Below are 16,740 nucleotides of genomic sequence, written 5' to 3'. Positions count from 1 at the left end.
TCTCAGTGTACTCCAAGAACAGCTTCAAACATCTGTTTCTGCATCATTCACTGTTTATTAGCCACCAGTCTGCTGTTGTGTTCAGTGCTGTCGGCCTCTGACAGTAAAGCCTCATTTCTGCTGTTCCATGGAAACTTTTTAAAATGATGACAGATTACAAACTCTCAGCTGTGTCTGTAATCAAACCTCTGTAACTTTGCTTCACTTCAGCAGCATCAGCTCATGTTCACATGTTGCTTCATGGTTTGCTTCAGTTTTTGATCGACTGCAGAATATTTTGAAGGTTATCTGCTATAAAAAGCCAGAAGAGGAAAATCTGCTTCATGTGTTTCTGTTTGATCCTCAGTGACTTTGACACAAAGGCCTCTGCTGTGATGATCACACCTCTGATCAAGTCTCACAGTGTCACAACTGATAAATGATCAGAGTTAGAATATTTCTGACTGTCTGCTGTGTGCCGTGACCTTTGACCTGCTAAAGACAGTCAGCTGTGGATTATTCATTGTTGTGTCTGATACTTAGAACTGTGAGGAAGAAGCTACACAGTTAATCAGGGTCCCCTCTCTCTGAATCAGGAAAGGTGGGCAGGCCGCGTGTGGGCCGCGGGCCATACGTTGAGTATCACTGTTTGAAATGTGAACATTGTTCTGCTGCAGTCAATGGACTAAACCAGAGAAGAAGAAAACAGACTTTACCATGAAGATCCTCAGTGTGGATCAGTATAATATCAGCCTGATGTCTGCAGTTTAGTGTCAGCACAACTTTCACATCATATTCATCTCAGCACAACTAAAACATGCTGACTGACCCCAGAGTTTCAAGTTTACATCCTGGACTCTCCAGGAAACCACACAGATGCTTCACTCCTGGATCCTTCAGGTTGTTTCCCCACAGGTCCAGCTCTCTCAGATGGGAGGGGTTGGACTTCAGTGCTGCTGCCAGATAATCACAGCTGATCTCTGACAAACCACAGCTCCTCAATCTGTATAAAGAATGAAAGATGTAAGTTTATTAGACAAAGTGCTTGAAATCATTCAGTGTTTCATCATCTGTTCAGAGCTGAAGAAGGTTCAGAATGTAGAAGTTTAGAAAATGGAAACTCCAAACAGCTGAAGCCAACAGGAAGCAGCTTCAAACAAACACAACAAGAGAAAAAACTCTGAATGTTTCACATTAAAGTCGTACATTTCTCATAAAAACAGGACAAAGACTTGAAAAAGTCGTGTTTTTCCTTCCAGGAACCACATGGCTTCACTTTTAAAGGTGAAGTGTGACAGAAATGGACATATTTGAAGTCCAACACCTTTTTCCAGTCACATTATTAAAGCAGACAAACTACAAGCTCATTTTCATTCCAACAAGTCATCTTCTGACCTGGACTAACAACACTGGTCTCTATGTGCAGCTGGCTGTGAGACCAGTGCTCAGGGAGCGTCTACAAAGTGCAACACTGAAAGAACATCACACACTCATTTGCTTCCAGCACTTTCACACAAACATCTACTGTCATTATTGTCACCAAACTCTGTGGATCCTTTATTGCAAATTCAAATGGGATCAAATGGTCAGACAAAAGAGGGTTATGAGGAAATATGATGAAATGTTGTGTATTAGCAGCAAGTTATTGAATCATTTTCCTCAGAAACCAAACAAAATGATTGACAAACATGTTTTTACAAACTCAGTGTTGGACTTGGATCAGCAGGATAAGCTGATGTTTAAAGGCATTTGAGTCTCGCTGTATGAGAGTCCAGTTCTTACTCAATATTTATGGATGATGTTCTTTCAGTGTTGCACTTTGTTTGGCACAAAATGAAATTATTTGGCCTCTCAGATGCTTTTAGAGATTCCCAAATGACTGATGATGACATCTCTGGGGTCTGATTGATAGAAAAAAAATGTCTTTGAGACCTTTTGTAACTGACAAACTCTTCATCTGCTAACAACACTGAGTTGAATCTCCATGGCTGATAGTTGGAGCAGGCATCAGGAATACACATTGAAAAAACAAGAGGAGAAATCACCAGAGTCTTATAATCACATTCTGTAACTAAAGGGAGACGTTTTTCTATACAAATATATGTTTTATGGACATTAGAAAAAAAAAAGAGTATTGATGTGAAGCAGGATTATGAAATCTCCATACATCAGCCAGCCCATAATTATCAAGAAAGCTCTGAATGACGCATGCTGACTTTGGACTAAGTGTACTTTTGTGTGAACTGTGGTCCATAGCAGATAATGAGCAGTTTAGGTCTCCCTCAAAGATGATATTGTGTGATGACATATTGGGGAGCCGCGCAAAGACATTAGTGAAAAATCTGTGATCGTCCCAATTAGAGGCGTAGATATTTGCTAAGATCAAAGGAAAACCATAAACTATGTTTTCTGCACTTAAAATCCTGTAATTTTCTCATAAATCGACAGTGCGCCTTATGGATGAATTCTGGTTGTGCTTACTGACCTCGAACCGATTTTATGTGCTACACGGCGCTCAGAAACCTTTCAAAAGATGTTTTGGTACGACTTTGCTCAGCTACGAGGCCGCACCGCTTGATGGATTGTTGGAGCATTACAGCTACGAGGAGCCTCGCGGAGTGATACGTACTCTGCTTCAACGTAATATTACTGTATTGAGTGTGTATAAGGACCATAAATGGCACCTGTAAGAGACACGGTTACAAAGAGGGTTTCAAACTCCAGGCTGTCAGTCACGCAGTAGAACCTGGGAACAGAGCAGCTGCTTGTTATTATGCTCAGCGTCTGTTTACATTTTGACTGCACGATTGTGAGCTTTTTGTTATGCACAAACACAACATTGTTTTCTTTTATTTATGGAGCATTATTATTTAATAAATGCTGATCATTTATTCCTGAGTAATTGTTTCATGTACATCTACGCTGTATGTTAATAAATGTGCCTGTGTGAGATTTGGGACACAGCTTTGACTAAGAACTCTCTTTTTGTTCGAACTTTCTGGCTTTAAAAATATCGAGATATATATCGTATATCGCCATCCAGCTAAAGAATATCGAGATATGAACTTTGGGTCATATCTCCCAGTCGTAATATTGCAATAGGTTGTCCGTTAAACTCAAGCGGGGCTTGGGCCCTGGCACGGCGTAGCCACACAATCCTGGTAGTAGTGACGCTCGGCAATGACGGCGTGCGGGTTACCAGCTGGCTTTCTCAGGATAGGGCTCCTGTGTGAGCGGTCGACAATAACGTCTTTATCCATACCCAGCACTTCACGTAGTAGCACGGATACGGCCGTGGAGGAGCTCGAGTCCAGGCCCTCTGGGATCCCTATGATGTGGATGTTAGCTCTCCGCTTCCTGCCTTCATCACATTTATCCTTCAGGTCAGACAGCTCCTCCTTCATACTCTCTACTGTAGACTGCAGGGTGGTCACCTCATCGCTCCACATTGACAGCCCATCCTCAGCTTCTTTCACTCTAACCTTTACTCCATCAACTTCGCCGCACGTCGCCGCCATGCTGTTAGTGATCTCATTTCTCAGTCCTTGCACGTCAGCCCTTATATTGTCAAAATCTTCTTTCAATGCATTTCTGACTTCTTCTTTTAACAGCGTACTAATGTCCTCTTTAATGGATTGAAGAAGCTCCAGTTTTAGAGCAGTAGGATCCACATCACGCGCGTCTGTTGAGTCTGCTCTTCAGCGGCCGTAGAGCTGGACGCTGCCCTTTGGCCATCATCGATACTCTCGCCCGAGATCGCACCGGGGCTAAAATATTCACCTGCTCAGCTGTTTTTGATCAGTTTGAGCCTGTGTGGTTTGATCAGGTGGAGGAACGATGTGATGCTATAAAGACATCATCTTGTCCAAATGAAGTTGTTCCAACACGTGTTTAAAAAGATGTTAAAGGTTGTTGGTTCCGACATCTTAGCGATTTTTAACAGCAGTCTTAGTTCAGGTGTTGTACAGCCTGTTTTAAACATGCTGTTGTACAGCCTGTACTAAAAACCTGATCTGGATCCTCTGTCCGCTCAAATTTCAGGCCTATTTCAAAGCTTCCCTTCCTGTCGAAGATTTTGTAAAAGATTATATTTGTTCAGCTGCAATCTGTTGTAAAGGTTTCAGTCTGGTTTTAAAGCTCTTCACAGCACTGAAACTGCACTTTGAAAAGTTCTTAATGATCTTTTATCAGCCACTGATCAGGAGACTCCGCTGTGCTTTTGGATCTGACCGCTGCCTTGACCACAGCATCTTGACCTCACCATTGGAGCATGGCGGCATCAAGGGCGCTCTATTAGACTGGTTCAGCTCTTTTATTAAATCGCATTCTTACATTTGGGGCTTATATTTGACGGCAATGTGACCTTTGAAAAACAGCTGAGCTCAGTTGTACAGCGGTCTTTCTTCAAACTGAGGCTTTTATCTAAGGTGAGATCATTTATATCTTTTAAAAACCTTGAACGGGCGATCCACATTTTCATGACGTCCCAGCTGGATTATTGTAACTCCTTATATGTTGGAGTTAGTGGGACCTGCCTGGCAAGACTGCAGCTGGTCCAGAAAGCTGCAGCTCGTCTTCTGACACAAGCTCAAAGACATTTATCGTCCCAACAACCACATATACGCTGGTCCCTCGCTGTAACACAGTTCACCTTTGGCGGCCTCGCTGTTTCGCTGATCTTTTTTGTGCAATTTCGCATGCTTTTGTTTTGTACAGCGCGTTGTGTTCTGCGTCCTGATTGGCTGTAGACCATCATCAGCCAATCTTGTGCCGTGTCTCCTGTACAGTACAGAATGTGTTCAAATTTACAGCAGTGTGACTCTGCAGTGCTGCACTTAGGGCTGCCACAAACGATTATTTTGATAGTCGATTAGTCATCGATTATTTTTGCGATTAGTCGACTAATCAGATCGTTATCCATTGGACATAAAACATACAGCTTACTGCACAAGCAGGCATCTGCTCTTATATAACCATCATTAGCTTACAGCTTGAAGTGTTTGTGCTAACTAAAAATAAAGACAAGATGATAGTTTATTAAATTTTAATGAAATTTGCAGATTGTTTCGGTGAAGTTTAATAAACTCCTTGCTATCTAAAATATAACAGGACACCGGAGTATATTCTCCAGCATCTCACACTTCTGATGATCAGCTGTCTGCTTGACGTTTATTCAGCTGTGTAAAAACTATAACTTTAATCTCAGCCAAACCGATTTACTCAGGAACAAATAAAATACTAAAAAAAGCCAAACAATAACATTTTTAAGTTATCTAAGTGACTTGTATATGTTTAACCTGAGTAGCGAAAGACAGCGGTGGGTTTGAAAACGATTTGCCGGGAGTCCGGTGTTCTCACGGGCTCTAGTGAGCCTAGTGGCTAGCCATCGAGCTAGTGGGTAACAGAGACGTCTCCGAAAACGTCGGAGCGCTTTTGAAAATATGTGGTGTCTTGATAAACTGAGCAGATATTTGAGGTTTACACAGCTACATTCTTGCCTGAAAATATGTTAAACGTTTATTTTGTGACCCAGAAAGAATAATAAGAGTAATATTAAAACTAACTAGCTGCCGCCATTGTTGGAAACTGAACTAGGCTGCGCTATGAATTCTGGGACACAGCTTCTTCTTCTTCTTCTTTGGGGTTTAACGGCAGCTGGCATCCTTGTACATGCAGTGCTGCCATCTTCTGTTTCAGTCAGTTATTACACTCTTAAATCCTGCTACTTATTCCTGCGTCTTTTGTGATCTTACAAAGCTTCAAACGACGCGTCGACTATTAAATCAGTCGTCGACGATTTTGATGTATGTTTGTACGTTTTGTCCCAACAAACAACAATGATGACGAGACGTTTTGCACCTGTGGTAGCAGCCAAAGGCAGAGGAAGATGCTGACCATCATAGTTTCAACAAGGAGGCAAAAAGGTTGTAACTGTCCACAACAAGAACATCGTAAGGATGGAGTCAGCTTTGGCTTTGTGGCTCAGTGACCGCAGGAAAAAGAACATCGTGCTGGACACTAGGGCTGCCACAAACGATTATTTTGATAGTCGACTAGTCACCGATTATTTTTGCAATTAGTCGACTAATCAGATCATCATCCATTGGACGTAAAACATATAGATTATTGCACCAGCATGCATCTGCTCTTATATAACTATCATTAGCTTACAGCTTGAAGTGTTTAAGGTATGTGCTAACTAAAAATAAAGACAAGATGATAGTTTATTAAATTTTAATGAAATTTGCAGATTGTTTCGGTGAAGTTTAATAAACTCCTTGCTATCTAAAATATAACAGGACACCGGAGTATATTCTTGAGCATCTCACACTTCTGATAATCAGCTGTCTGCTTGACATTTATTCAGCTGTGTAAAAACTATAACTTTAATCTCAGCCAAACCGATTTACTCAGGAACAAATAAAATACTAAAAAACCCAAACAATAACATTTTTAAGTTATCAAGTGACTTATATATGTTTAACCTGAGTAGCGAAAGACAGCGGTGGGTTTGAAAACGATTTGCCGGGAGTCCGGTGCTCTCACGGGCTCTAGTGAGCCTTGCCCCCGCTAGCTATCGAGCTAGTGGGTAACAGACATTTCCGAAAACGTCGGAGCGCTTTTGAAAATATGTGGTGTCTTGATAAACTGAGCCGATATTTGAGGTTTACACAGCTACATTCTCGCCTGAAAATATGTTAAACGTTTATTTTGTGACCCAGAAAGAATAATAAGAGTAATATTAAAACTAACTAGCTGCCGCCATTGTTGAAAACTGAGCTGGGCTGCGCTATGAATTCTGGGACACAGCTTCTTCTTCTTCTTCGGGGTTTAACAGCAGCTGGCATCCTTGTACATGCAGTGCTGCCATCTTCTATTTCAGTCCGTTATTACACTCTTAAATCCTGCTACTTATTCCTGCGTCTTTTGTGATCTTACAAAGCTTCAAACGTCACGTCGACTATTAAATCAGTCATCGACGATTTTGATAGTCGACTAATCGTGGCAGCCCTACTGGACACCAACATTATCTGCAGAAAAACTCAAAAGCTTTATGAAACTTTACCTGACAGCGAGGAGCCCAGGCCATGGACGAGTGCTCCTCACACAGAAGCTCATTTAATGCCAGCAAAGGCTGATTTGACACGTTTCAGAAACACTTTGCTTTCACTCTTTAATAATGAACTTATTTTTCTATGACGGTTTGAACTTTGTTTAAATAAGAGAGAAAAGTGTGAAAATGTCCATGCCTGTCTGAGAAAAGTGTAGAAAGTGTGCAGTGAGGGTTTAACTGCCTTAAAACTTCTATAATACTTGTAAAACATAAAGCTGCTACTTCATTCTGAGACTTATTTTTAGATCGTAACTCGATAAACGAGCGACCGCAGTAATGTATTGTGTTTATTTTGAAAACTCTCAACAGGATCTTCAGATTTATTTTGAAAGCTTTATCTGGAAAACACAAACACATAAGCAGGAAACAAAGAGCGTGATATGAAACGATAGACGTTTTCATATGGTCATCATATATACATCGTTCTATCGAACAGCCCCAGCTCCTGCTGTCAGTCTCTGTAAATCTGCTCTTAAAACACATTTGTATTCACTGGCTTTTAATACAGCATGAGAGTTATTTGATATTTGATGTGTGATATTAATATTAGGAGTTATTTTAATAGTTATTTTGGATTCTTGTACAGCACTGTGGTCAACGCTGCTGCTGTAATTAATGTGCTATAAACACATAAACAATCTGCAGTTAAACATCCAAAACTAAAGATGTGATCGCTGCCTTTAGAAAATGTGCTGATGCACAAGATATCAGCTCCATTAAGGTGGAATGTGGCCGTGTTAGAAACATGTTGGAAGAAGTTTGAAGCTGAAACTGTGAAGCTGAGAGTGAAAGAGCTCCAGCGTCTGTCACAGGAAACTTTCTTATTTCCACACTGATGAAAGCATCAAGCTTTGATTTCCTGCTGCTTTTATTGAGTCACACTGTGAAACTGAGCCACAGCTGAACCAGCATCCCTGTACAGCAGACACTTACAGCGCTTGGCTGCTTCCATTGGACCCTCTGCACAGAGCTTCAGTTTCCTCTTCTGGTCCCAAAGTGCAGAACAACAAGGTTTCAAACAGCTTCGTTCCAGCAGCATCAGCCACAGACATGCAGAGAGAATCCTTTGGTTGTGTTGTGTGTTTGCATATCTGCTGTGTTGCTTTGTGAGGATGGATCATCTACTGCAGCTCCAGATAAACAAGCTGGACCTGAACCTGGTAGCTTCACTTAGAAGACACTTGTGACGGGAACGTGTGAGAAGTTTTGTGCAGACAAGTGTGGATTTAGAGTGTGGGACGAGCTCTCCACAGTCTTTGTGGAGATCCACATTCTGCATACTGCCTGTGAGAAGCTGCAGACATTTGTCCTCCAAATCCACTGAGCAGCTGCTCGTGGTGGTATTAGCTTCATGTGTGCGTGTTAGCATGAAGCCTCGGTCACACTCTGCTGTGGACACGGTCACGGACAGCTGGACGCCTGATGGACGAGTCGTCCTTCCTGTTAAACTTCTTTGAGCATGAGAATAGCATGAGAAGCTCAGTGGACACTGTTCAGGGTTTTAACTCTCGCTTTCACTTCAGCTTCACCAACAACAGCACAAGCAGAGCAGCCCACTGCCTGCATGGCTGGCACAGCGCCCCCTGGTGACTGTAAACCACTACAACATGTAGACGGCCGTCTGCAGGCTGGATGTAGCACCACCGCAGAGACGTGCTGCAGCTCTGTTTAGTTACCCAGCTGACAGCAGAGGCTGTAGTTTACTGTTACCAACATGGAAAACTGAAGCTTCACCAGCTGGAGCTACAGAGCTGGAGAACAAAGGAGACTGAGAGGCCAGAATGATGTGGGAGGAAACATCAAGAGCCTGTTTGAAAGGAGACACATGTGGATGCTGTGCCAGTCTGTGGTCTGTCAGAAGTCAGCTGAGTCACACTGCAAGAAGCTGCAGAATCTCAGAGGAGGAGATTTGGAAGTGTTTGTGGGACAAACTGGACTCAAAGAAAGAAGATGTTTGTGAAGTCTTTGGTGGAGGTGAGCAGTGTGAAGCAGAACACATGCAGATGAATCAGGAGGTCAGCATCAGTGTCTCCTTGTGGTGGACGGTAAAAGAATCAGAGCCAACGCTCCCGTCCACCCTCGGCATGAAGCAGTGCTGTTTCTGAAACAGGAGGACAAGTCCAGAGAAGACAGAGGAAGCAAAGATGAGGGTGGGACAGGACAGCAGGACTTCCTTCACACCTGCAGCTCCATCACACTGCTGTAGCTCCTCTTCATCACACATGTACCTGCAGCCTGTCTTCAAGTCCAGGAGTCACCTCCACACAGTGTAGAAGCCTCCTGTGCAGACCATGGAGTCCAGCCTCTGTCAGGGAAGTCGGCACTAAAGCCTGAAAGACTTCAATCTGTCTCTGCTCCACCCGAGAAAGACCAGCACCGTACTTGTTGTGCATTCAAGGAGGGAACATCAGCGCTGCATCGTGGGAACAACACCGCAGGAACAAAGACACAGCACGGCCGATGAAGGACGAGGACAAAGGAAAGGTGAGTGAGAAGATCCCGGTGGTGTGGACGGACCTGCAGGGGCTCCAAGACTGAGGAGCAGAGACGTCCATGTACCAGCTGAGGATGCTGCAGTGATCCAGGGAGCTCGGTCCAATCTGAGGCCGTGTGAACTACGTGGACCACAGTTTCTTCACAGACTTCAGCCACGTGAACATCTGGAGATCCAACAGTGTACGAGCTGTGAGCCATCAGCTGTTTCTCTCATCAGCTGCTGTAATGAGAGCTGCTGGAATCATCTCGAGCAGCAGGAAATCACTGATGTTGTTTCTAACCAAAGATATGGGACTGAGCTCCGCTGAGCTCCTTCTACTTTCATCCAGATAGAAACTGCTACAGTCTGCTGATTATTGCTTTGCCTCCATCACACGAGCTCTTTATCCTGTTCTTCACTCTCATTGGTTCTTTGTCTGCTTGTTTTTACAACAGTAGTCTTCTGATTGGTCAAAGACAATCAGCTGTGACTAAATGTAGCTCCTACAGCAGTGATGGGAATAACTACTGAAGCTAATCCAGTATCAAAGCTCAGGAATCAGCAGCTCCCACCTCGTTTTCTTTCAACAACTATTTTTAGCTGCTGTGTTTTTGTGTTTCTGCAGACCTCAGACATCCTGCTGCTCTGGACAACTTTTTCATTCTTTTGTATCATTATTTTGCTTTTCTTTTATTATTATGTTATATGTATTAATATGTGAAACACTTATTCTTTGTGTTTTTGCTTTGCTCCTGTCAAACTGCTTTAATAAAATCTGCTGCAGTCTAAACTGTGGACGTTCCCTTTTTAACCCTTTGTGAAACAATAAAGGTTTAAATCTGAGTATTCATCTATGTTAGTGTTTAATGGGTCTAATAGGTTGCTTTGGCCTTTCCCAGTAATATCTTCCCTTGCAGTCTGTGGTCCAGGCTTCTAAAACCATCCCAGGTTAACAAGAACTACAATCTAGAGGAGAGCTGCCATAACAGGTGTGACTGATGAGATCTGACCTGCAAGGTTACTCAGGTTTGTTTGTATCAGGACAAGCAGGGAAGCCGCCTGGACGTCAAAGTACTTAGAGCTGGGCGAGTGTCCTCACCCACATCGGCTTCACAACTCTGCATCATCTACTGAGTAAGACTCAGAGCATCAGAGATTAGAAGGTCTACAAAGAGCTGAACCAGACTTCCTGTATAAAGGTTTTAGTTCCACAGATCGACAGTGTCAGCACAACTAAAACGTGGAGACTGACCTCAGAGTTTCAATTTGATGTTGTGGATTCTCCAGAAGAACACACAGCTGCTTCACTCCTGAATCCTGCAGCTTGTGGTCTCTCAGGTCCACCTCTCTGGGATACGAAGGGTTGAGCTTCAGCACTGCTTCCAGATAATCACAGCTGATCTCTGACAAATCACAGCGCTCCAATCTGTATAGAGAATGAAAGATGTAAGTTTATTAGACAAAGTGCTTGAAATCATTCAGTGTTTCATCATCTGTTCAGAGCTGAAGAAGGTTCAGAATGTAGAAGTTTAGAAAATGGAAACTCCAAACAGCTGAAGCCAACAGGAAGCAGCTTCAAACAAACACAACAAGAGAAAAAACTCTGAATGTTTCACATTAAAGTCGTACATTTCTAACAAGAGTATTTTAAAGACAGAGTCACTGATGATCATCTTCTGCCCAGTAAAACTTTGGTTTTCCTCATGTGAGTGTTAATGATGCACAAAGACTGTGAGTACAAAGAGGGAGCGAGGAGGATGACAGAGAGATGGTACAGGAGCATCAAGAACCCGGCGAGGAAATGAGCAGAAGGACTTTGGAGCCTGTTGGATTGAAGCTTTCACAGAGACGTGTTTGACTGGACACCACCAGGACAGACTTTTAATCCCAGGATTTGGATGAGCTTTCTGTCTTTATGGTCACAAATGATGCTGTAACTCTGTGACTGTCCTGGAACTGTCAGCAGTGTGGTTACGTCCTTTTGACCTGAGTTTCCACAGCTCTTATAACAGCAGTGTACATTCAGACTGAGACACGCTTCAGTCTGTATGGACCTGTTTCTGTAGCTGCCACCATCATTCCACATGTTTGTACATCAGCTTATCAAATCCTGTCTGCTGTCTTCATTTATTACTCTTCACCTGCTTCACTGTCACTGTGTGGGCGGAGCTGCCTGAGCCCCGCCCACACAGACACAGCTCCTCTCTGGAGTTAAACTTCCGCTTCATCTCCGCCTCTTTTCTTCATCCTCCACCTCTCTTTTCTCTTCTTCAGTGTTCTGCAGCCACGGCGCCTCACAGCCATTAGCACGCCCATACCTGAGCAGCTAGCATTACCCAGCATGCCGTGCAGCAGTGTCAGTTTGTAAATGTGCAAGAATTCCTGCTCCAAACTGTTTCACAGAGTGCTGTGTGCCGTGACCTTTGACCTGCTAAAGACAGTCAGCTGTGGATTATTCATTGTTGTGTCTGATACTTAGAACTGTGAGGAATAGGGTTGCCAACTCCCTGAAAAATAAATAAGGGACACCTCGTGGCCAGGGCCGGGCGACCCAGTTGTCTTCACCCTTCCCAGTGTGGTGAATTTTCTAGCTCTTTTTTTGTGTGTGAAATAATTTTTTTAACCATTTGACTTGAAGTTGATTTAAGTAGATGCATATTCTATTCTTTGTGATATGAACACATGTGAAACAAATGATCATTTAGCCATTTATTTTTAGCTCAAAATGACAACATTAACACAGTAAAACAGGTCTCTTTCTTAAACAGAAGCCTGTCATGCTTAACTTTTGAGAATATAAGTAAATCTTTCTTTAAAAGCACTCTGTCCTGCTTAACTTAAAATAATAGAAAACAATAGAAAGAAAAATATTCTTGTAACAGTGCACATTTAGTGCATTTAGTACAATTGGCTTCAGTTGAGGTATTATTTCAGCTTTTCTAATCAGCTGCTCCTGTTTGTAAACCCGCTTGTTCCCATGATTATGCATCTTAACTCATCATCATTATTCATCTATGTATTACTTTTATGTATTAGTCATCAATTTGTTGTAATCATCTATCCTTGCAGTTGTTTATTACACAAAATAAATTATATTATCACACTTCTGGCCACATAGCGCTGATATTCACTGCACATGCCCATATTAACTTTTTCCAGCCAGGTGTTTTCCTTTTCCCATTCTTCCCTTTCTCTGAGGGGAACAAACATTGCTGCTCTAATGCTGGGCTCACACTGTGCGGTTTTAGGCCCATTTTGAGCCGATTTTTGAGTGATCGGACCGATTTTGGCCTTCATCGTGCGTCGTGTAGTATACGTGGGGTAACGAGAAGTGATTAACACCTCACGACCAGCTCCCGATCATCAATCGCTCGTGAGGGTCTCACCACAGGCGCTCACACTGCTCGCACGCAAACACGTAAACGTTGGTGTAAAAGACGGAGCAGCACGGCTGTGCAGCGTGTGATCTGGACACAAGCGATGGAGGCACAACTTGTAGAACTTTGGCAAGCTCATCCGAGCCTTTTCGATGTGGCATCACAAAATTATCACGACCACAACAACCGTGAAAATAGTTGGATCTACATCGCTGCTAAATCACAGCTGCCTGATCAATGTTTTTCATTAGCAATTTAGCAAAGTTGATGGTGGTGGTGTGTCTGTGTGAGTGAAAGACAGAGAGCGACAGATTTTCTGTTATAACCTTCATTTTATGGAGGCACAGTGTGAGCACTCAGGTCGCATCAGAGCATCGGTGAGAGTGTGAGACCTGCATCGTGACCTACCAACTTCTAACCTCTGCGAGTCAATCGTGCAGTTTGAGCAGGAGCTGAATAACGTGACTGAAAAAATCGCACAGTGTCTGCCCAGCTTTAGGTGTACTGTCGTCCGAGACTTGCACCGCAGTGTCGGCGTTTGTTCCCCTGTTGGCCATGCTTCTTGTTGTGGTCATCTGTTGTCTTCCGGTATTTTCTCCGCAAGCGACCTTTCCTCGACCAATGAGATGAGCGGTAATCTGAATTGTCATACTCGAATTGTCATAAGTGTGCTGTCAGCTCATTGGTCACAAAGCAGGAGAGGGGCTGGGAATTATGTTTTCAAACAAAGCGTTAATTCCATTAAAAGTTATAGACTACTTTTGATTCTCACTGTATTACGGGACAAAGTGCGTCCCTTATTAGCTCAATACGGGACGTGTACTTTTGTTTCGAAATACGGGACGATTCCGTATTTTAAGGGACGGTTGGCAACCCTAGTGAGGAAGAAGCTACACAGTTAATCAGGGTCCCCTCTCTCTGAATCAGGAAAGGTGGGCAGGCCGCGTGTGGGCCGCGGGCCATACGTTGAGTATCACTGTTTGAAATGTGAACATTGTTCTGCTGCAGTCAATGGACTAAACCAGAGAAGAAGAAAACAGACTTTACCATGAAGATCCTCAGTGTGGATCAGTATAATATCAGCCTGATGTCTGCAGTTTAGTGTCAGCACAACTTTCACATCATATTCATCTCAGCACAACTAAAACATGCTGACTGACCTCAGAGTTTCAAGTTTACATCCTGGACTCTCCAGGAAACCACACAGATGCTTCACTCCTGAACCCTTCAGGTTGCTGTAGGTTCCACTCAGGTCCACCTCTGTGGGATACGAGGGGTTGGACTTCAGTGCTGCTGCCAGATAATCAAGGCCAATATCTGACAAACCACAGTCCTTCAATCTGTATGAAGAATGAAAGATGTAAGTTTATTAGACAAAGTGCTTGAAATCATTCAGTGTTTCATCATCTGTTCAGAGCTGAAGAAGGTTCAGAATGTAGAAGTTTAGAAAATGGAAACTCCAAACAGCTGAAGCCAACAGGAAGCAGCTTCAAACAAACACAACAAGAGAAAAAACTCTGAATGTTTCACATTAAAGTCGAACATTTCTAACAAGAGTGTTTTAAAGACAGCGTCACTGATGATCATCTTCTGCCCAGTAAAACTTTGGTTTTCCTCATGTGAGTGTTAATGATGCACAAAGACTGTGAGTGCAAAGAGGGAGCGAGGAGGATGACAGAGAGATGGTACAGGAGCATCAAGAACATTAAAGTCTGGCGACTAAATGCCTCACTCCTAAATGACAGCCAGTTTTGTGAGTTCATACATACTGAACTGAGCCTTTAACTCTCTGGGATTGCACCAAGACATACATTAGAGGTTGCATAATATCATTGGCAAGTGCCAGGAAAAAAGAAAAGAGGCTAGGCGGTGTGAATTGGAGGCCAAAATAAAACACCTAGAGCAACAACACAAAAAAGCACAGACAGCCAATTTGCTTTCCGATCTTAAAATGTTACGTAGTCAGCGTAATAGTTTAATAAACGACAAAATTGAGGGCAATTCATTAAACAAAAGTACTATGAACAGGGTAGTAGGGCTAGTAGATTGCTGGCAATAAGACTCAGGAAACAGCAAACTTGTAATATGGTCCAAAAGTTGAAGTCAGATCAAACCCTAATTACTAAACCAAATCAAATTGCAAGTTGTTTTGCCAATTTTTTCGAGTCATTATATAAAAATTCAGATACATGTAAAGATAACAATACACTATCTGATTTCTTAGAAAAGATCAATTTAAAAACACTGCCAGAGTCTGTAGCAAAGGAGTTAGATGAACCAATTCGAGAACAAGAAATTTCACAGGTGATTTCAAACCTTAAAACTAAAAACAGTCCTGGCCCTGATGGTTTTATTAACGAATTCTATAAAAAACTTAAGGACAAAGTCGCACCCTTATTACTGAAAGCTTACCACTGCGCTCTGGAGACTGGGACTATGGTGCCGTCCTGGAACGATGCTACAATTGTCGTAATCCATAAAGAGGGCAAGGACCCCACAAACTGTCAATCATACAGGCCAATCTCATTACTTAATACTGATTCACGCATTCTCACCACGATTTTAGCCAAAAGAGTTAGTAAAATTATTACACAGGTTATAAATCCAGATCAAACGGGGTTCATTGCAGGAAGGCACTATGGGCACAATGTTCGTAGATTGTTGAACTTAATGTCCTTGTACAAGACCAAACAAGAAGAAACAATGATTCTGTCTCTTGATGCGCAAAAAGCATTCGACAGGGTTTCCTGGCAGTACTTGGGCCATACACTTGAAAGATTCAAATTTGGGCCAAATTTAATTAAGTGGATACAGATTCTTTATTCCAACCCAATGGCGGCTGTACGGGTAAATGGAACAATATCAGCCAGATTTCCACTGGAACGTGGGCGTAGCAGGATGCTCACTGTCGCCCCTGCTGTTCGATATAAGTATTGAGCCTCTGGCGCAGTTGATTAGAGAAGAACATGAAATTCAGGGCCTTTCAATTAATGGAGAACAGCATAAATTGTCCATCTATGCAGACGATGTACTTTTATACATTTCAAATCCTGCAGTCAGTTTACCTCATTTAAGAGAAATTATTACGGTTCCCTCTCTGGTTACAAAATTAATATTGACAAAACATTGGCAATGGATATAGGAGGAAACATTTCACTAACATTCAAGGAGCGATGTGGCTTTAAATGGCCAAACGAAGGTATCAAGTATTTAGGAATTCAAATTCCTCACTCATTATCAGATTTGTTTAAAGTAAATTATGAAGTTATAGTTGCAAAAATAAAAAAAGATTTAGAGAGATGGACAGTCCTGTCTCTGTCTTTCTTGGGTCGGATCGAGAGTATACGTATGAATGTATTGCCAAGACTTCTATACCTTTTTCAAATGCTGCCTATTAACATTCCCAACTCTACATTTGATAATTTAGATAAACTTTTTTCCAAATTTATATGGCAAAGCAAACGCCCAAGGATCAAGTTCCAAACATTAAAACTGTCAAACCTCGGTGCTGTGATGTGTATCAAATCTATTTACCAATCTCCTACAGCTCGAATTAGAATCAATGGCAGCCTAACGGAGCAAATCTCTCTCGAGAGGGGTACCCGTCAGGGTTGTTGCCTCTCACCTCTTCTCTTCACTCTATATATTGAACCCCTGGCACAGGCCATCCGACAAAGTGAGGAGGTGAGAGGAATAAGTATTAAAGGGGAAGACCACATCATCAGCTTATTTGCAGATGATATCATACTCTACCTAGAAAATCCAAACCAAACTTTAATTCCAATGTTTAATGT

General features: G+C 42.5%; 1 protein-coding gene across 2 annotated transcripts in view; it reads right to left on the bottom strand.

Moving 5' to 3' along the window:
• LOC146642794 (protein NLRC3-like) overlaps positions 1-16,740 on the bottom strand; it is a 134,241-nt gene that overhangs the window by 101,401 nt on the left and 16,100 nt on the right. The window contains exon 4 of one of the 2 annotated variants that reach the window (XM_085397191.1): positions 14,088-14,286. The exons of the other annotated variant lie outside the window; for it this stretch is intronic. Within the exon in view, the coding sequence (XP_085253317.1) occupies positions 14,088-14,286 (199 nt within the window). Of the gene's footprint in view, positions 1-14,087; positions 14,287-16,740 lie in introns of those variants that run through there. 2 annotated transcript variants of the gene reach the window in all.

Source organism: Rhamphochromis longiceps, linkage group LG23, assembly GCF_057381845.1.
Source record: "Rhamphochromis longiceps isolate RC_006_pf linkage group LG23, R_longiceps_female_GT1.1, whole genome shotgun sequence".
NCBI classification, from domain to species: domain Eukaryota; kingdom Metazoa; phylum Chordata; class Actinopteri; order Cichliformes; family Cichlidae; genus Rhamphochromis; species Rhamphochromis longiceps.
The sequence above is the reverse complement of the archived record's forward strand: the minus strand, read 5'-3'. Positions and strand labels throughout refer to the sequence as shown.